Raw genomic sequence first — 22794 nt, 5'->3', positions numbered from 1 at the left:
TTCCTCTTGTTATACAGGTGGACGCCTATTTAAACTAAGACATAAAAATATTCCTCTCGTTATACAGGTGGGCGCCTATTTAAACTAAGACATAAAAATATTCCTCTCGTTATACAGGTGGGCGCCTATTTAAACTAAGACATGAAAATATTCCTCTTGTTATACAGGTGGGCGCCTATTTAAACTAAGACATGAAAATATTCCTCTTGTTATACAGGTGGGCGCCTATTTAATCTAAGACATGAAAATATTCCTCTTGTTATACAGGTGGACGCCTATTTAAACTAAGACATGAAAATATTCCTCTTGTTATACAGGTGGGCGCCTATTTAAACTAAGACATGAAAATATTCCTCTTGTTATACAGGTGGGCGCCTATTTAATCTTAGATATGAAAATATTCCTCTTGTTATACAGGTGGGCGCCTATTTAAACTAAGACATAAAAATATTCCTCTTGTTATACAGGTGGGCGCCTATTTAATCTAAGACATGAAAATATTCCTCTTGTTATACAGGTGGGCGCCTATTTAAACTAAGACATAAAAATATTCCTCTTGATATGCAGGTGGGCGCCTATTTAAACTAAGGCATGAAAATATTCCTCTTGTTATACAGGTGGGCGCCTATTTAATCTAAGACATGAAAATATTCCTCTTGTTATACATTTGGGTGCCTATTTAAACTAAGACATGAAAATATTCCTCTTGTTATACAGGTGGGCGCCTATTTAAACTAAGACATAAAAATATTCCTCTTGTTATACAGGTGGGCGCATAAAAATAATCCTCTTGTTATACAGGTGGGCGCCTATTTAAACTAAGACATGAAAATATTTCTCTTGTTATACAGGTGGGCGCCTATTTATACTAAGACATAAAAATATTCCTCTTGTTATACAGGTGGGCGCCTATTTAAACTAAGACATAAAAATATTCCTCTTGTTATACAGGTGGGCGCCTATTTAAACTAAGACATAAAAATATTCCTCTTGTTATACAGGTGGGCGCCTATTTAAACTAAGACATGAAAATATTCCTCTTGTTATACAGGTGGGCGCTTATTTAATCTAAGACATGAAAATATTCCTCTTGTTATACAGGTGGGCGCCTATTTAAACTAATACATGAAAATATTCCTCTTGTTATACAGGTGGGCGCCTATTTAAACTAAGACATAAAAATATTCCTCTCGTTATACAGGTGGGCGCCTATTTAAACTAAGACATAAAAATATTCCTCTCGTTATACAGGTGGGCGCCTATTTAAACTAAGACATGAAAATATTCCTCTTGTTATACAGGTGGGCGCCTATTTAAACTAAGACATGAAAATATTCCTCTTGTTATACAGGTGGGCGCCTATTTAAACTAAGACATGAAAATATTCCTCTTGTTATACAGGTGGGCGCCTATTTAATCTTAGATATGAAAATATTCCTCTTGTTATACAGGTGGGCGCCTATTTAATCTTAGATATGAAAATATTCCTCTTGTTATACAGGTGGGCGCCTATTTAAACTAAGACATAAAAATATTCCTCTTGTTATACAGGTGGGCGCCTATTTAAACTAAGACATGAAAATATTTCTCTTGTTATACAGGTGGGCGCCTATTTAAACTAAGAAATGAAAATATTTCTCTTGTTATACAGGTGGGCGCCTATTTATACTAAGACATAAAAATATTCCTCTTGTTATACAGGTGGGCGCCTATTTAAACTAAGACATAAAAATATTCCTCTTGTTATACAGGTGGGCGCCTATTTAAACTAAGACATGAAAATATTCCTCTTGTTATACAGGTGGGCGCCTATTTAAACTAAGACATGAAAATATTCCTCTTGTTATACAGGTGAGCGCCTATTTAATCTTAGATATGAAAATATTCCTCTTGTTATACAGGTGGACGCCTATTTAAACTAAGACATAAAAATATTCCTCTCGTTATACAGGTGGGCGCCTATTTAAACTAAGACATAAAAATATTCCTCTCGTTATACAGGTGGGCGCCTATTTAAACTAAGACATGAAAATATTCCTCTTGTTATACAGGTGGGCGCCTATTTAAACTAAGACATGAAAATATTCCTCTTGTTATACAGGTGGGCGCCTATTTAATCTAAGACATGAAAATATTCCTCTTGTTATACAGGTGGACGCCTATTTAAACTAAGACATGAAAATATTCCTCTTGTTATACAGGTGGGCGCCTATTTAAACTAAGACATGAAAATATTCCTCTTGTTATACAGGTGGGCGCCTATTTAATCTTAGATATGAAAATATTCCTCTTGTTATACAGGTGGGCGCCTATTTAAACTAAGACATAAAAATATTCCTCTTGTTATACAGGTGGGCGCCTATTTAATCTAAGACATGAAAATATTCCTCTTGTTATACAGGTGGGCGCCTATTTAAACTAAGACATAAAAATATTCCTCTTGATATGCAGGTGGGCGCCTATTTAAACTAAGGCATGAAAATATTCCTCTTGTTATACAGGTGGGCGCCTATTTAATCTAAGACATGAAAATATTCCTCTTGTTATACATTTGGGTGCCTATTTAAACTAAGACATGAAAATATTCCTCTTGTTATACAGGTGGGCGCCTATTTAAACTAAGACATAAAAATATTCCTCTTGTTATACAGGTGGGCGCATAAAAATAATCCTCTTGTTATACAGGTGGGCGCCTATTTAAACTAAGACATGAAAATATTTCTCTTGTTATACAGGTGGGCGCCTATTTATACTAAGACATAAAAATATTCCTCTTGTTATACAGGTGGGCGCCTATTTAAACTAAGACATAAAAATATTCCTCTTGTTATACAGGTGGGCGCCTATTTAAACTAAGACATAAAAATATTCCTCTTGTTATACAGGTGGGCGCCTATTTAAACTAAGACATGAAAATATTCCTCTTGTTATACAGGTGGGCGCCTATTTAAACTAAGACATGAAAATATTCCTCTTGTTATACAGGTGGGCGCCTATTTAAACTAAGACATAAAAATATTCCTCTCGTTATACAGGTGGGCGCCTATTTAAACTAAGACATAAAAATATTCCTCTCGTTATACAGGTGGGCGCCTATTTAAACTAAGACATGAAAATATTCCTCTTGTTATACAGGTGGGCGCCTATTTAAACTAAGACATGAAAATATTCCTCTTGTTATACAGGTGGGCGCCTATTTAATCTAAGACATGAAAATATTCCTCTTGTTATACAGGTGGGCGCCTATTTAAACTAAGACATGAAAATATTCCTCTTGTTATACAGGTGGGCGCCTATTTAAACTAAGACATGAAAATATTCCTCTTGTTATACAGGTGAGCGCCTATTTAATCTTAGATATGAAAATATTCCTCTTGTTATACAGGTGGACGCCTATTTAAACTAAGACATAAAAATATTCCTCTCGTTATACAGGTGGGCGCCTATTTAAACTAAGACATAAAAATATTCCTCTCGTTATACAGGTGGGCTTCTATTTAAACTAAGACATGAAAATATTCCTCTTGTTATACAGGTGGGCGCCTATTTAAACTAAGACATGAAAATATTCCTCTTGTTATACAGGTGGGCGCCTATTTAATCTAAGACATGAAAATATTCCTCTTGTTATACAGGTGGGCGCCTATTTAAACTAAGACATGAAAATATTCCTCTTGTTATACAGGTGGGCGCCTATTTAATCTTAGATATGAAAATATTCCTCTTGTTATACAGGTGGACGCCTATTTAAACTAAGACATAAAAATATTCCTCTCGTTATACAGGTGGGCGCCTATTTAAACTAAGACATAAAAATATTCCTCTCGTTATACAGGTGGGCTTCTATTTAAACTAAGACATGAAAATATTCCTCTTGTTATACAGGTGGGCGCCTATTTAAACTAAGACATGAAAATATTCCTCTTGTTATACAGGTGGGCGCCTATTTAATCTAAGACATGAAAATATTCCTCTTGTTATACAGGTGGGCGCCTATTTAAACTAAGACATGAAAATATTCCTCTTGTTATACAGGTGAGCGCCTATTTAATCTTAGATATGAAAATATTCCTCTTGTTATACAGGTGAACGCCTATTTAAACTAAGACATAAAAATATTCCTCTCGTTATACAGGTGGGCGCCTATTTAAACTAAGACATAAAAATATTCCTCTTGTTATACAGGTGGGCGCCTATTTAAACTAAGACATGAAAATATTTCTCTTGTTATACAGGTGGGCGCCTATTTAAACTAAGACATAAAAATATTCCTCTTGTTATACAGGTGGGCGCCTATTTAAACTAAGACATAAAAATATTCCTCTTGTTATACAGGTGGGCGCCTATTTAAACTAAGACATGAAAATATTTCTCTTGTTATACAGGTGGGCGCCTATTTAAACTAAGACATAAAAATATTCCTCTTGTTATACAGGTGGGCGCCTATTTAATCTAAGACATGAAAATATTCCTCTTGTTATACAGGTGGGCGCCTATTTAAACTAAGACATAAAAATATTCCTCTTGATATGCAGGTGGGCGCCTATTTAAACTAAGGCATGAAAATATTCCTCTTGTTATACAGGTGGGCGCCTATTTAAACTAAGAAATGAAAATATTCCTCTTGTTATACAGGTGAGCGCCTAATTAATCTTAGATATGAAAATATTCCTCTTGTTATACGGGTGGACGCCTATTTAAACTAAGACATAAAAATATTCCTCTCGTTATACAGGTGGGCGCCTATTTAAACTAAGACATAAAAATATTTCTCTCGTTATACAGGTGGGCTTCTATTTAAACTAAGACATGAAAATATTCCTCTTGTTATACAGGTGGGCGCCTATTTAAACTAAGACATGAAAATATTCCTCTTGTTATACAGGTGGGCGCCTATTTAATCTAAGACATGAAAATATTCCTCTTGTTATACAGGTGGGCGCCTATTTAAACTAAGACATGAAAATATTCCTCTTGTTATACAGGTGGGCGCCTATTTAATCTTAGATATGAAAATATTCCTCTTGTTATACAGGTGGACGCCTATTTAAACTAAGACATAAAAATATTCCTCTCGTTATACAGGTGGGCGCCTATTTAAACTAAGACATAAAAATATTCCTCTCGTTATACAGGTGGGCTTCTATTTAAACTAAGACATGAAAATATTCCTCTTGTTATACAGGTGGGCGCCTATTTAAACTAAGACATGAAAATATTCCTCTTGTTATACAGGTGGGCGCCTATTTAATCTAAGACATGAAAATATTCCTCTTGTTATACAGGTGGGCACACCTATTTAAACTAAGACATGAAAATATTCCTCTTGTTATACAGGTGAGCGCCTATTTAATCTTAGATATGAAAATATTCCTCTTGTTATACAGGTGGGCGCCTATTTAAACTAAGACATAAAAATATTCCTCTCGTTATACAGGTGGGCGCCTATTTAAACTAAGACATAAAAATATTCCTCTTGTTATACAGGTGGGCGCCTATTTAAACTAAGACATGAAAATATTTCTCTTGTTATACAGGTGGGCGCCTATTTAAACTAAGACATAAAAATATTCCTCTTGTTATACAGGTGGGCGCCTATTTAATCTAAGACATGAAAATATTCCTCTTGTTATACAGGTGGGCGCCTATTTAAACTAAGACATAAAAATATTCCTCTTGATATGCAGGTGGGCGCCTATTTAAACTAAGGCATGAAAATATTCCTCTTGTTATACAGGTGGGCGCCTATTTAATCTAAGACATGAAAATATTCCTCTTGTTATACATTTGGGTGCCTATTTAAACTAAGACATGAAAATATTCCTCTTGTTATACAGGTGGGCGCCTATTTAAACTAAGACATAAAAATATTCCTCTTGTTATACAGGTGGGCGCCTATTTAAACTAAGACATAAAAATATTCCTCTTGTTATACAGGTGGGCGCCTATTTAAACTAAGACATGAAAATATTTCTCTTGTTATACAGGTGGGCGCCTATTTAAACTAAGACATGAAAATATTCCTCTTGTTATACAGGTGGGCGCCTATTTATACTAAGACATAAAAATATTCCTCTTTTTATACAGGTGGGCGCCTATTTAAACTAAGAGATAAAAATATTCCTCTTGATATGCAGGTGGGCGCCTATTTAAACTAAGGCATGAAAATATTCCTCTTGTTAAACAGGTGGACGCCTATTTAATCTAAGACATGAAAATATTCATCTTGTTATACATTTGGGTGCCTATTTAAACTAAGACATGAAAATATTCCTCTTGTTATACAGGTGGGCGCCTATTTAAACTAAGACATAAAAATATTCCTCTTGTTATACAGGTGGGCGCCTATTTAAACTAAGACATAAAAATATTCCTCTTGTTGTACAGGTGGGCGCCTATTTAAACTAAGACATGAAAATATTCCTCTTGTTATACAGGTGGGCGCCTATTTATACTAAGACATAAAAATATTAATCTTTTTATACAGGTGGGCGCCTATTTAAACTAAGACATAAAAATATTCCTCTTGTTATACAGGTGGGCGCCTATTTAAACTAAGACATAAATATATTCCTCTTGTTATACAGGTGGGCGCCTATTTAAACTAAGACATGAAAATATTCCTCTTGTTATACAGGTGGGCGCTTATTTAATCTAAGACATGAAAATATTCCTCTTGTTATACAGGTGGGCGCCTATTTAAACTAAGACTTAAAAATATTCCTCTTCTTATACAGGTGGGCGCCTATTTAAACTAAGACATGAAAATATTCCTTTTGTTATACAGGTGGGCGCCTATTTAATCTAAGACATGAAAATATTCCTCTTGTTATACATTTGGGCGCCTATTTAATCTAAGACATGAAAATATTTCTCTTGTTATACATTTGGGCGCCTATTTAAACTAAGACATAAAAATATTCCTCTTGTTATACAGGTGGGCGCCTATTTAAACTAAGACATAAAAATATTCCTCTTGTTATACAGGTGGGCGCCTATTTAAACTAAGACATGAAAATATTCCTCTTGTTATACAGGTGGGCGCCTATTTAAACTAAGACATAAAAATATTCCTCTTGTTATACAGGTGGGCGCCTATTTAAACTAAGACATGAAAATATTTCTCTTGTTATACAGGTGGGCGCCTATTTAAACTAAGACATAAAAATATTCCTCTTGTTATACAGGTGGGCGCCTATTTAAACTAAGACATAAAAATATTCCTCTTGTTATACAGGTGGGCGCCTATTTATTTTAAGACATGAAAATATTTCTCTCGTTATACCGGTGGGCGCCTATTTAAACTAAGACATGAAAATATTCCTCTTGGTATACAGGTGGGCGCCTATTTAATCTAAGACATGAAAATATTCCTCTTGTTATACAGGTGGGCGCCTATTTGAACTAAGACATGAAACTATTCCTCTTGTTATACAGGTGGGCGCCTATTTAAACTAAGACATAAAAATATTCCTCTTGTTATACAGGTGGACGCCTATTTAAACTAAGACATGAAAATATTCCTCTTGTTATACAGGTTGGCTCCTATTTAACCTAAGACATGAAAATATTTCTCTGTTTCCTCGTTCCTCCGAGAAAATGTTGAAAATGGCAGAGAATTTTCTGCCCCAGTTTTGGTGACCTTTCTTGCATCGCGTCCCTCTGCCATCATCAACCTTTATTTTCCTGCAGCAGACAAAGAGGATTTTGTTAGTTTTAATCATGGTGAGCAGTCGTGTCCTTCCTGCTGGGGGATGATTTTTCCTTTTCCCCTTTTGTGCTCTCAAAACTAGTTGGGGTTAAAACCGCTTGCTGGGGATGGAATGTCTGCTGGGATGGCTTCCATTTATCTCTTCCCTGCCTTCTTGTTTCAAAACAAGTTGTGGGAGTCCTCTTTAATTCCAACACCATTTTCTTGGAAGTTTTATTCTTTCCCAGAACTGCAGGGCATAGGACGTTATCATCTGGGGATATCCTTGTTAGGGTTGTCTTGCGGCGGGCCAATTCCCCCTGCCTCGGATCTCAGTTCGTGATCTATCGACGTTCTGCGGGGGGGGGGGGAGGGGATCTCTCTTGCGGCTTGGTCCATAAGTCCCTCAACCGTCGTTTTTCCGTTTTTCTTCACATTACCCTTAACTTCCTAAACAATTTGTCCTTTGGTTTTGCAACAAATGTCTTCTGTCTTATTGCCTCAGCTTTGGCCTGTCCTATTCACATTTTGCTTTGTACTACTTCGACCCCTGGTAGTAAACTCTGAAAAATCCTTTTCAAAACAAATTTCTGGGAAGAAACGAAAAGATAGAAAAAGAGAAAACTCTTTCTGAACAAATGTTGGGGGGAAAGAAAAAAGAAAAGAACTTATCTGGATGGCATGACTGGTCCTTATGATCATGTCGTTCACCATGGATTCACGACCAAGTCTATTTGTACCAATCATCCTGCCTGATGCCCTTACTTGTTGGGGATACATAGGTGTCCGTTTTCTCCATAAATGCGGATCTTTTGTCAATCTGTCTTGTCCCCTTACAGTGCCCTTCGAGGGGATTTCACTAATAAGACTCTCTCTTTTCTCTCAGCTCCCGGCGCCTTACGGTGCCTGTGAAGGTTTTCACCGATAAGACTCTCTCGTTTTATATCTCTCACCTTTCGTCGCCTTATGGTGCCTGCAAAGGTTTTTACCGACAAGACTCTCTCATTTTTCCCTTCAACGGGGAATTGGGGTGCTGCCGTCACGAATCTCTCTTTCGGAGATTCTTTCTGGCTATCAATTCATTTCTCATTTGTGATCCCCTTCTTCACTGGATATCAGCGTATTATCCTCGGCTTCCAGTGATCTAACTTGGCAATTCTCGAATATTGATCGGGAGGTCTTTTTTTTGGATATCGACGTTGGGTTGTGTGTAAAAAATGTAACTTTGATGGGTGAAATGTTACAACTCTTGGAATCAAAGCCTTTTCGAAGATCCAAAACAGAACTCCTGCCCCAGTTCTCTTGCTTGGGGAATTTTACTATTTACACTATGTTAATCTATGCGCATTATGCACACTATAACCGAGCCGTGAGGCGCCTACGTATCCTCTTTGAGGAATTAGGTCAAACGTAGTTCCTACCTCTCTTGTTTTTTTTTTGGCAATCTTCTAGGCAAGTGCCTAGGGCTAATTTTATATATATAAAAGTAGAAATAGAGAATTACAACTATTACAACAATTCTGGTGTTCTTGAACGATGAAAGAAGTAAAATATAAGACGCACATAAATACTATTACCAATGTTAAGTAAAATACTCATCATTGATAGTACAATTTGTATACTAATAACGCGCCTAATGTGATGATGTATAATCTGAAAAATTATACTTTGTAATCTCAGTAGCCGCCGACGAATACAACATACTTGGTATTGTTGCTTCATTTGGCTTGACGAGCTTGTTTGAAGCAAAGTATGGTCAGTACGTGTGATATCTCCCTGCTTTATCATGTTCTCCTTCATAAGGATTCGAACATGAATATTGCCTGCTCTTTGAGTGTCCCAGCATTTGCTTTTGTTCCTTCCTTCACATGAATGCAGCCGCCCAGATTTGTCATTTGAGTGAAATGAGCATCCATTTTTATTGCCATACAAGCATTGTGTTGTCTCTTGTACATTGTTGTACCATGTTTTCTGTGTACGATTGGTTCTACACGATTTACTGCATTTGTCCTGTAATTTTGAGTAGTGGTCGAATCCCAGATTTGAGCCAATACATTGTTCCCACAGTTCTGGACATGACTGGTCCACAGATTTAAAACATTCCTGCTCAGTTCTGCCCCAAATATTATCTGTGTATGCACAGATTTGTCTTCCATTTTCTTGTACCAATGACTCGATTGTTGTACTGTGAGCCTTATTGTGTATTTTCTGCGAATTTCTGGCAGCACACCTGTCCATTGCCCTTGTCAAGTATATGTTTACTTCCAGTTTGTGCACGAGCTGATATCCTTCCTGTTCCTGAGCCAAACTGTATGAGCTTACTATTGTTTTTGCTCCGACATAATGGACATTATTTAGAACTATCACCCTTTGAATTCCAAACCACAAGTATGGCATACAAGCTATTCCTGCAAAAAATAAAGCTGAGTTATTATAAAAGTGCAATCTTTCAGCTGTCCCCGTCTCCTTTATCTTGCTCATCCTTATTGTCTCGCAACTTTCACCCTTAGATATGGGCATTGTAATTTGTCGTTATTGACAATTCTCCTTCCTTTTGTATCCAGTTCTTGAAAACTATGTGCTTCGACGTTGCCCATGTCAAGTGCTTGATTTGCCAGATGGTCTGCCAAGCAATTCCCTTCTCTCAAGATATGTGATAGCTTCACATCAATCGTTGACATGACCTTTGCAATATCTTCTAGATATTCTTAAATGACCCAAGGAACATTCCACAATCCTTCTATAGTGTTCTTCAAGAGTAGCGAATCTGTTTGCAAAATAATTCTATTGTATCCTTTCTCCTCACAGTATTTTAGAGCTTCCAAAATTGCCAATGCCTCTGCCTCATTGTTTGTTGTGTCATGTATCACCTTTCCACATGCATACTTTATATTGCCTTCATCATCTCGAAGTGCATATCCAATTGAGCTCCTGCTCGGATTTCCCCTCGATGCCCCATCGCAGTTAACTTTAATCCATCCTTGTGTTGGTAATTCCCACAAGACTTTAGTAACCTTCAATTTAGGCGTGTACTATTCCATCATTTGCAGGATGTCTGGCCAGTTATGAGGAATGTTAGCCACTGTAGGTTTCCTCAATCTAACAAGCGATTGAATGGTTGTGGAAACCTGATAAATCACCCGTCTAATCGTCATTGTTTCCCCATGTTTGTAACTATTTCTTCTCTTCCACAGCTCCCACATAATGATGGCAGGAAGTGCTTGAAAAATTGGCTGCAATCTTGATATTACTGTAAGTGTCCAGCACTTTACAATTACCTGGTGCATAGACAGTCCCTCTATTTTAATTCCAGCATGCATTAGGAAGTATGACCACACTTTTTTCGCAGCAAACGAAGTAAAGAAAAGGTGCTGTAACGTTTCTTCTCCTGGTTGCACACAGCACCAGCATCGAGAAGGCATTGCGTATCCCATTTTCTTCATATGGTCGTCTAGTGGTAGTTTTGCTTTCCATACTTTCCACATAAAGAACGATATCTTGAATGGTAATCCTTTTACCCACATCTTTATGTATGCTGCCCCCGTGTCCTTTCTCTGCCTTAAATACTCCCACGCTGATTTCACTGAAAAAATTCCTCCATTCTCAAGGCACCAGTAAGGTACGTCAAGCAATTGCTGCTCCCCTGGTGGTTTGATATTGTCGATAATGTGTGCTGCATATTCCCCAGGCAGAATGTTGGTTAACTTGTCTGCATCCCAAGCTCCTGTATGCATAACATCAGTAACATTGTTAACTGATTCATCAATGTAAAAGCCATCAGGTGTGTTGAAGTATAATGCTCCCAATCCAGTCCAGTTGTCAAACCAAAAAAACGAAGATCCCATTTTCAGACGCCACCTAATTTTGATGTTCTATAATGTCCCGACATTCCAGCATTCGTCTCCAAACATGCGAACCTTTTTTCCAAGGTACTACAATGGGATTTAATTTTTTGCAGTATTTTTGGGACATGAAAGAGCTCCATAAAGTTGGTTTTGTCCTGAAGTTCCACCAGAGCTTACAAAAAGAGCTTTTGCAACATCGTGTAGAGATCGAAAACCTGCTCCTCCTTCTTCATAAGGTCGACATAGAGTACTCCATGATGCCCAGTGCCTCCTTTTGCCACCAATAGAGCTACTCCAAAAGAATTGTGTGAATATCTTGTGTAGCTTGTTAATGACAAATGGAGGTGGATTCATTGCCGATAAGAGATGGATAGGCATGCTTTGTAGGACATGTTTGATTAAAATTGCCCTACCACCAATCGATAATAATTTTCCTTTCCATGCTTGCAATTTGTCCCTGACTTTATTGATCAAGCCATCATAGTATTCCATTTTCCTTCGAGTGTAGAAAATTGGGCATCCAAGGTATATGAAAGGGAATTCCTGCTTGCAAAAACCCGTGATTCTTTGAACCTTATTTACAACATCTTCAGGTGAAGAATCATGCATGTAGACTGCTGATTTTGACTTATTAATGAGTTGTCCAGAAGCTTTTTCATATGCTACCAAAATCCTAACTAGCAGCTGCAACGACTTAGCATCTGAAGAAGAAAAAATTATAGTGTCGTCGGCGTATGCTAGATGGTTTATTTTTGGACTCCACTTTGGCATTCCAAAGCCACAGAAGTATAAATTAAGGTGCAAATCATTTAACGCCCTTGAAAACGCCTCAGCTGCAAGTATGAATAGGGTTGGTGATAGAGGGTCTCCTTGCTTGACGCCCCTAGTAGACTTGAAAAATCCATGTGGCTGACCGTTGATGAGAACGGTGTACCAATTGTTAGACACAATTCCATAAACCAAGTCAATAAATGTTTCACAGAAACCCATTTTCCTCAGGACTTTAGTGAGGAATAACCAAGAAAGACGATCATAGGCTTTCGTCATATCTAGTTTAATCACTACGTTTGCTCCGGGCTTCGATCTCAGTCTAATATCAGTGATTATCTCTTGAGTGAGGAGCACATTTTCAACTATGTTTCGACCCTTTACAAACCCCGCTTGTTCGTCAGAAATAAGAGTAGGAAGTAGACTAACTAGCCTCTCGTGGATGACCCTTGAAATAACTTTGTTGATGAAATTGCTCAGGCTTATTGGACGTAGATCTGAAAATGTTTGCACTTCTTTCTTCTTTGGTAATAGAACTAGATTTGTATGTGTAACATATCTTGGTAGTTCATGACCATTGAAGAAACTCTTGACCATGTTAAATCGTCACCAATGATATCCCAACATGAATGAAAAAAGCTCCTGTGAAACCATCTGGGCCAGCTGCGCTTTCTCCATTTAACCCCATCGTAGCCTGTTGGACCTCATCTTTTGTGGGCTGCTTCATCAACTGAATGTTCTACTCCGTTCCTACTAATTTTGGAACATGGCCTATAATTTCAAAATCAGATGAGCATCTTTCTTCATGGAACTGTTCTTTAAAGAAATGAACTGCTTCTTCTGCGATTTGAGTATTGTCATCTATCCAGATTCCATCTCTGTTTTGAATCCCTCGTAGCTGCAATCTCTTCCTTCTGCCGTTGACTTGAGCGTGAAAGAATTTAGTGTTTCTATCTCCATCTTTGAACCAAGCCATCCCTGCCTTTTGTTTCCAAAATTGTTCCTCAAGAGCAAGAAATTTGATAAGTTGTGCTTGAACTTAACACAATCTTTCCCTATTTGCCCGAGTTGGATTTATTTCAAATTGAGCCTCATGAACCTTGACTACCTCTTCCAAACTAGATATCTTCTTGAAAATATCTCCATATGTTGACTTGCTCCATTGTGACAGTCCTTTTTCACTTTTTTCATTTTGTGGTTGAATAAAGTGAAAGGATTTGCTTCAAAATCTGCGTTCCAATTTTCATTGACCACATCTTTAAACGTCGGATGTTTTGTCCAAAAATTGAGAAATCTGAAGGATTTCTTTATCACAGTCGATTCAAGATTACATTTTAGCAACATGGGACAATGGTCGGATCCAGTTTTTGGCAGATGAGTGACTTCTATTCCAGGGAACATTTGTTGGAAATCAATGTTAGCCATACATCTGTCAAGTCTTTTGAAAATGCAATCTTCCTCCGCTCTTCCATTCCACCAAGTATATATACTTAATTTGAATCCCAAGTCAAATAGATTATAGGTGTTCATGCAATGTCGAAAATCGTCTACTTCATTCAAAGTCACTGGACGTCCCCCAAACTTCTCCTCATCATCCCATATGACATTGAAGTCACCTCCAACAAGCCAAGGAACATCCATATCTGCTGCCATTGCGTATAATGAGTCCCAAAGCTCTATTCTTTCTATTGCATCACACTTGGCATAGACCAAAGTAACATTTTGGACAATGCGTGTTTCTGTATGAGTCATTTGTAATGTCAGCTGCTGCTCCATGTCATATAGAATTGTGACGTCGTACAGTTCGTCAACGAAAGCCCACACCTTATTTGAAATGTTAGAAAATGCTTTAGAAAAACCTATCTGTCTTCTGTATAATTCCAGCTTTGAACCATCCTGCATTGGTTCCATGAGACCAACAAAATCGAAATCATGTTGTCTATGCATTTTTACGAGCCTCTCAAAGGATCGCTGTGTATTGACGAATCTAATATTCCAAATAATTGCATCCATTAACAATTATTTGATTTAGAACAACCTCGTCGAGTTTGGATCCCAGCAGTAGGCATGCCAGAATTGTTTCTGTTAATCTTTCCTTTTTTTCCTTTTGCAGCAGATTTAACTTTGGCTATATGAGTTGGAGAGATATCACCTTTTCTTGCCACATTGATGAAGTTTTGAGTTGTTGATTCCTCACCTAAATCTCTTCCATTTCCCAGAATGTTTTCATCTTCTTTTTCTTGATTCATAACTGGTCTTGCCAATTCATGAGAGGGACAGCTTGTCATTACGCCTTTGGAATCATTATACTTGAGTATCCTCACCCTACTGTTATCACCAAACTCTTTTTGATTGTCAGCTTTTTTAATCATCCCTTGTTCCCCTTCAGCGTTGCATTTTAATCCATCCAACTTATCATTTTTGCCCAAGTGCATTGAGGCACCTGTAATTATTGTATCTGCTTGTTTCCTGGCTTCACTGCATTCTGCAACATGATTTTCCTCCTCTGGTATGTTTTTTACCTTTTCTCTGTTTTGAAACAGAGTATTTGCTCTGTTTGGAGCTCTAGTATGTTCTGCTACAACAGCTGCATTATCATTTACACTTTGATCTTCCTCCTCTATGACTTCCTGATCAGCTTCAGCTTCTTCATTAATTCCTTTTGGAATTTCTCCTTCTTCAGAATCCTCCTCCGCTTGATCCTCCCAAATCTTGCCACTAGTCAGAGCTAGTCTGTCCTTCTCATTCATTTGTTCCGATGATCCATATGTGTCTTGAGATGGGATATCCTGACACGAGTGATTAGTGGTAACTAACTTGCTTCCAAAGATCTTATTAGCCCATTGTGCTGTGGACTCTTGTTTTCTATGCTTTTGATGCTCATTCTCTTTAGCAGAAAGATTAAAAGCAATAGCATTTGGATTTAACTGATTTGCATCTTTTGACAATTGTTTTGTACGAGCATCATAGTTTGGAATTTGAGTAATAGCATCTGCAGTTGCAATCAAATTGCCATTTGGTTCCATGTTAGCTCTATTTTTGACAGCAGAGGTTTCCCCTATCAACATCAGATTATTTCCTTCATTGTCATCAGTTTTTTCCATTTCTAAGACTGCAAAGCTATTCTGAATCTGAACATGGTCTGCCTGCTCATCTTCGATTTCCACCAATGCCAAAACATTTATCATCTGATTCTCCTTGGTTGCAGCAGTCAATGCCATTGTCTCATGTCTTGTTTTTGTTTTAACACAATTCTCATTATTGACAGGCTTCACACGCTTATCCTTCACCTATATCCATTGTCATCCTACATGTCCAGTAGGCTTTTGACCTGTGAAGATCACCAAAGTTCCTGTAGCAGTAGCCTTATCTTTAGACTTATTCTGAGTATGTGAAGTGTCATCAACCACTCCCTGCATTTTAGTCACATTGTCATTATCTTCCAGCTGATTGGCATCTCTTATTGCATTCAATAATTGCCTTGCATCCCCCTGAAGTTGTTCAACGCAATTCTCATCCAAATCAGTTCGACTAATTTGCTCTGTATTTTCCTTTGCATTTTTATTTCTTCCTTTCATCGCGCGACATGAAATTTCATCATGCCCTTGGTGCTTACAACATGTACAGTACATTGGAAGGTAATCATATATAACCTTTTGACTGAAATCATTAGATTTTCCAGAAATTTTGTCGACGACTAAAATCTTTACTTTTTTGGGATGCTTATCCAGCAGATCCGTCAATACTTTAACCCTCACAGTGCTTGGCCTTGTTCAATCTTTCGTCGCCTTATTAATAGCAAGAGGTTTTCCAACTGCAGATGCAATTGATATCAAAGATTTCTTAGCAAAATAATTTGGTGGAAGATCTGGGAATAAGATCCACACCACAGCCTTCGATGTCTCAATTCTTGGATCGAATCCAATCGTCCAAGGAAAAGTTCTGAAGAAGAACTCATCTCCATTTGAGTTAATGTGCCCAGTAGATCTGGAAACAAAGTTTACATAGTCTTCATAAAGCTCGAATCATACCAGTAAATGTCTAAACTCCAGCTGCCCGATGTTACACGATCCCTTCATATCGAACTGTTTTGGAAAAATTCTTCTGAAGTCGTGAAGTTCTGGTTTTCCATAAGAGAATTTGATGACAACTGCTTGGTGTAAACCTTCCTCTATGACAAACTCTTTCACATCATCTGTGGTGAATTCAACGATTGGTTCTCCATGTTCGAATCTAACTGGACATAGAACTGTATGTTGGATTTGTCGCACATTTCCTTTAGTCACAGTTGCTGCATAATTTAGTTTTAGAGGAATGTTGACCCTGGGTGTTTGCTCTCCCACAGCCAAGGACTGGGGAGAGTTCAACGCAGCCATTGCTGCCTTACACGAGCATGAGCAAGTTCAAATTGCAAAAAATACTGCGATGAACAGTAGCTCGTATGCAATGCTACAGTGACTGCGGGTATTTTCTAGAGAGAGAAAGTAGAGAGAAGGCAGAGCATTTTCCCAGGATCACTCATTCAGGAGTGGATTCCTCTCTTGTTTTTCTTGTGATCTTTATCTTTTTTTTTGTTTCTTTCCCCATTTAGCGATTCCAAAAGAGGGGTATGAAAGAATAACTTAAAGCTCAAAAGGGGAAAGCAAGGGTTAAAAGTGTTTGGATAGAAGAAAAAATTGTCTTTGTCATTTCATTATCCAATAAGTACCAAATACAAACCAACGAATCAATAACTATCATAATCGAAGAAATTACGCATAATATCTTTTGACTGCATCAGAATTGATAGCCATGTCGACATATCTTCCCTCGACATCTGTTAGGCACAAAGCACCGTTGGACAACACTCTGGTCACGACATAAGGCCCTTTCCAATTTGGGGCGAACTTGCCTTTTGCTTCGACCTGATGCGGGAGGATCCGTTTCAATACCTGCCGCCCTACTTCAAATTTTCTGGGGCGTACCTTCTTATTGTACGCCCTGGCCATTCTCCTCTGATACAACTGACCATGGCACACAGCTGCCAATCTTTTTTTGTCTATCAAGCTCAACTGTTCCCGTCGAGCTTTGACCCATTCATCATCATCAATCTCGGCTTTAGCGACAATCCGGAGGGACGGAATTTCGACCTTCGCTGGTATTACTGCCTCAGTTCCGTATACCAACAAATAAGGAGTTGCACCTATGGAAGTCTGGACTGTAGTGCAATAACCCAACAAGGCAAAGGGTAATTTCTCGTGCCATTGTCTAGATCCTTCCACCATCTTCCGCAGTATCTTCTTGATGTTCTTGTTGGCTGCTTCGACCGCTCCATTCGCCTTAGGACGATATGGGGTGGAATTTCGGTGTGTAATCTTGAATCGTTGGCATACCTCTCCCATCAGGCTGCTGTTAAGATTTGCACCATTATCCGTGATGATCACTTTTGGGATCCCAAATCTGTAGATGATATGGGAGTGAACAAAATCCACCACTGCCTTTTTAGTTACCGACTTGAAGGTTTTAGCCTCAACCCATTTGGTGAAGTAGTCGATGGTCACTAGAATAAACCTATGGCCGTTGGCTGCTGCCGGCTCGATAGGTCCAATGACATCCATGCCCCATGTGACAAATGGCCAGGGCACTAACATCGTATGCAACTCTGCCGGCGGAGAATGAATCAGGTCTCCATGTATTTGACACTGATGGCATTTCCTCACGAAAGTGATACAGTCATGTTCCATAGTGAGCCAATAGTACCCTGCCCGAAGAATCTTCTTTGCCAATACATATCCACTCATATGTGGCCCACAAACTCCAGCATGCACCTTTGCCATAACCGTCGTGGCTTGACCGGCATCTATACATCTTAACAATCCCAAGTCTAGGGTTCTTCTGTACAACACCCCTCCGCTGAGGAAGAAACCATTCGACAAACGCCGAAGGGCTCTTTTTTGGTCTCCAGTGACCTGTTCCGGATATATCCCCATTTTGAGGTACTCCTTTATATCATAAAACCAAGGCTCGCCATCTACTTCCTCTTCTACCGCGTTGCAATAAGCATGCTGATCACGAACCTGAATGTGCAACAAGTCAACATACATTTTGTCGGGGTGGTGTAACATTGATGCTAAGGTGGACAATGCATCGGCAACCTCGTTATGGACTCTTGGTATATGTTTGAATTCCACTGATCGAAATCGCTTGCTCAGATCATGCAAACATTGTCGATAGGGTATGAGTTTCAAATCCCGTATTTCCCACTCACCCTGAATCTGATGTATCAAGAGGTCCGAATCTCCCAAGACCAGAACGTCCTGGATATCCATGTCCGCAGCTAATCGTAGACCCAAAATGCAGGCTTCGTACTCAGCCATATTATTGGTGCAATAGATGCGTAGTTGAGCTGTAACAGGATAGTGACATCCTGTTTCAGAAATGAGTACTGCTCCTATTCCAACCCCTTTCGCGTTCGCGGCTCCATCGAAGAAAAGCTTCCAACCCGGTTCCTCGGGTTATTCCAGCTCACCTGTATGCATCACTTCTTCGTCGGGAAAATACGTCCTTAAAGGCTCGTATTCTTCATCGACGGGATTCTCTGCCAAATGGTCGGCCAGCGCTTGGGCTTTCATGGTCGTCCTCATCACATAGACGATATCAAATTCTGTGAGAAAAATTTTCCATTTTGCTAACCTCCCTGTAGGCATAGGTTTCTGAAAAATGTACTTCAAAGGGTCCAAACGGGATAAGAGATAAGTAGTATACGAGGACAGGTAGTGCTTCAACTTCTGAGCCACCCAAGTCAGGGCGCAGCATGTTTTCTCGAGTTGGGTGTACTTGCCCTCATACACTGTGAACTTCTTGCTAAGATAATAAATGGCCTGCTCTTTCCTTCCTGTGACATCGTGTTGCCCCAGTACACAACCAAATGAATTTTCCAGGACTGTCAGATAAAGAATTAATGGCCTCCCTGGCTTAGGGGGAACCAACACAGGTGGATTGGACAGATACCCTTTGATTTGGTCGAAAGCCTCTTGACACTCCGCCGTCCAGTCTACCGCAGCATCTTTTCTCAATAGCCGAAATATGGGTTCACAAGTTGCCGTGAGTTGGGAGATGAACCTGCTGATGTAATTGAGTCTCCCCAACAGACTCATTACCTCTGTTTTGTTCTTTGGCGGTGGCAAATCTCGGATGGATTTGATCTTGGATGGGTCTAACTCAATACCCCGTCGACTGACGATGAATCCTAACAGCTTTCCAGATGGAACCCCGAATGCGCATTTGGCCGGGTTGATCTTGATATCATACCTTCGAAGTCTTTGAAAAAATCTCCTTAGGTCTGCTACATGGTCTTCCTGATGCCAAGACTTTATGATCACATCATCTACGTACACCTTAATATCTTTGTGTATCATGTCGTGAAATACAGTAGTCATTGCTCGCATGTACGTTGCCCCAGCATTCTTCAATCCGAACGGCATTACCCGGTAACAGTAAGTTCCCTATGGTGTAATAAAGCTGTCTTTTCCGCATCTTCTTCGTCCATTAGGATCTGATGATATCCTGCATAACAATCCACAAAGGATCCGATCTCGTGCCCCGCGCAATTATCGATCAGGATATGGATGTTGGGCAATGGGAAATTGTCCTTAGGATTTGCTTTGTTGAGATTGCGGTAGTCGACGCATACCCTGATTTTCCCATCCTTCTTTGGAACTGGTACCACATTGGCCAACCACTCGGGATATCGAGTGACCCGAATGACCTTCGCCTGCAACTGTTTAATCACCTCTTCTTTGATCTTTACACTCATCTCTGTTTTAAATTTCCTTAACTTTTGCTTGATCGGAGGGTATGCCGGGTCAGTGGGTAATTTGTGAACCACTAGATTGGTGCTTAATCCCAGCATATCATCATATGACCATGCAAAAACATCTTTGAATTCCACGAGGGTTTTGATCAATTCTTCCCTGACGTTTGGCTCAATGTGGATGCTAATTTTGGTTTCTCTGACATTATACGCATCTCCTAGATTCACAGCCTCAGTGTCATTTAGGTTAGGCTTGGGTTTCTCTTCAAATTGGCACAGTTCTCGGTTTATCTCTTCGAAGGCTTCATCCTCGTCATATTCAGACTCATTGTCACAAACGTCCTCTTGTATCATTAAGCCGGAGTCGAATTGATTTATTAGACTAGGTCGAAGATCCGTTGAGCATGTCATGTCATTAGAACCAGTAAAAAGAGAACTGTTCAGAAAGAAAAAGAACAAAACAAAATTAAAATGAGACAAAAGAAGAGAACTTTATTAAACTCGTGGGATAACAGGGTTCACACTTTTACAAAACACAAATAAAATTTGGATTACATCTTGGGATAATCCGAACACGAAAAAGCAAAAATCAAAGCCTACTACCAGGACTCCCCCCGGATAGGAAGAGGAATAATCGTCCAATTGTTGGTTTTGGCCTCAGGCCCCACAAACTGTATGTCCGCTCTGCTGGAACGTTTTCCAACTTCTACCATATTGACATCAGCGAATAGCCTCTCGGAATTCTGATTCAGGTCCCCGTCCATCCCAATCAATGATCCGAGAATTTTTGGGACCGGTGACCCCTTAGCACATGCTCTGACAAAAGATCTTGAGAGACGTGGCACAGGTTTGGGAAGAAACCAGACTTTCTTCTTCATTTTCCGTGCTCGCTTTACATCTGCTGCGGTTGGTTTGAACCCCAACCCGAAAGTCTCCAAATTCTTGGGTAGGGAGACAGGTTGGACAATCCCCTGAAGCTCAACCCCCAGGCCTTTTCCCGGCACAAACCCATTACCCAGCATTTCTGAGACCATCATGATCGTTGCGGAAGTTACCCTAGGGTGCTGAATGATCTCACCCTTAGAAATCTTGTTTGCCGACATTGCATCGAAAATCTGGTAAACCCAAGGAACCTTGTCATCATTGGTCTCTATGAAGGGCACAATGGTGCCACCCATGGTGTACGCAGTGTCCTCGCCGTGCAGTACGACCTCTTGTCTATCCCACTCGAACATGACCATTTGATGCAAGGTGGAAGCCACTGCTTTAGCTGCGTGGATCCACGGTCATCCCAACAGAAGGTTATAGGATACCGCGGCATCCAAGACCTGGAATTCCATGGTAAACTGGACTGGACCGATGGTCAATTCGAGTACAATGTCCCCCACGGTGGCTGTTCCATTTCCGTCAAATCCTCGGACGCAAATGCTATTCTTGTGGATTCTTCCATGGCCGATCTTTAACTGGTTTAGTGTGGATAATGGACAAATATTGGCACTTGAGCCGTTATCCACCAATGCCCGAGTAACCGTCGAATCTTCACATTTAACGGTTAGGTAGAGAGCTTTGTTATGCTCTGTGCCTTCTACCGGCAGATCATCATTTGAGAATGTTACCCTGTTCACCTCGAAAATTTTGTTGGCAATCGTTTCCAAGTGATTTACAGAAATCTCGTTGGGCACATGAGCTTCATTCAGTATCTTCATCAGGGCCCGACGATGTTCATCAGAATGGATTAGTAATGATAGCAGCGAGATCTGGGCCGGTGTTTTCTTCAGCTGTTCGACCACAGAATAATCCTGTATTTTCATCTTCCTCAAGAATTCCTCAGCTTTTTCTTCGGACACAGGTTTCTTTGTTGCAGCTGGGTTGGGTCTTCTCAGCTCCACCGGAGCGAAGCACCGTCCTGCTCGAGTCAGCCCTTGCGCTTCACAACTATCTTCCTTTACTTGTTTTCCCTTTGTACATCACCACTGCCTTCTCATATTTCCAAGGCACGGCCTTGCTATCAATCATTGGCAGTTGGACTACAGGCTTTATGGTGACTAGCTCCCTGTATACCCCTTTCAACACAACTGCGGGTGTGGGTGGAGTCCCTGATATTACCAACTTGGCTGGCTCGGATTTCTTTGTTACGGTGGACAGACTCTTTCCCAATATCACTACTGGCTTAACGCCTTCTCCCTGCGACTGTACCCCTGGTCTTCCACCGGTCGATTCCTCTTTCGGAGCGGCTTGGATTGTCATCACTGTCTGGGATGGTCTCATTAGCTCTCCTCCCTCGTACACCAACTCGATCATGTGAGCTTCGTGGTGTGTTGGCAATGGGTTCTGGTTAATGTTAGGTGCCTCCGGCGTCTGGACCTCGATCTTGTTGGCATCAATGAGATCTTGTATTGCATGTTTCAATCTCCAGCATTTTTCAATATCATGCCCCACCATCCCTGAGCAGTACCCACAGCTTATTAATCGGTCCAAATTTTGGGGTAAGGGATTTGGCAAGCTAGGCTCAACAGGATTTAATAAACCCAACTGCCTCAATTTGTGGAACAAGGCAGTATAAGTTTCTCCCAGCTCAGTAAAGGTTCTTTGCCTCTACAGTCTATCATTTCTGGAAATCGGATTTCCCTTGAAACCCATCCTTGGAGGGTTCCTGTAGGCTCTTGGCGGTGGATAGGTGTTTTGTGGTGGCGGGTAGG

At 39.8% G+C, this 22794-nt stretch overlaps 1 protein-coding gene across 1 annotated transcript; it reads right to left on the bottom strand.

Moving 5' to 3' along the window:
* Window positions 1-13407: 13407 nt before the first annotated feature.
* Window positions 13408-14250, bottom strand: LOC138876925 (uncharacterized). Its single transcript, XM_070156175.1, has one exon. It carries the CDS (start codon window positions 14248-14250, stop codon window positions 13408-13410), a length of 843 nt encoding a protein of 280 aa, XP_070012276.1.
* Window positions 14251-22794: the final 8544 nt, after the last annotated feature.

The sequence above is a fragment of the Nicotiana sylvestris genome, chromosome 1, assembly GCF_000393655.2.
Source record: "Nicotiana sylvestris chromosome 1, ASM39365v2, whole genome shotgun sequence".
Taxonomy (NCBI): Eukaryota; Viridiplantae; Streptophyta; class Magnoliopsida; order Solanales; family Solanaceae; genus Nicotiana; species Nicotiana sylvestris.
Note: the sequence above shows the minus strand (reverse complement) of the source record. Positions and strands in the feature narration are given on the sequence as shown.

What these genes read in the sequence shown, in the direction of transcription:
- LOC138876925 (XM_070156175.1), bottom strand. Translation starts at nt 14,250, where the DNA reads ATGCATAGACAACATGATTTCGATTTTGTTGGTCTCATGGAACCAATG.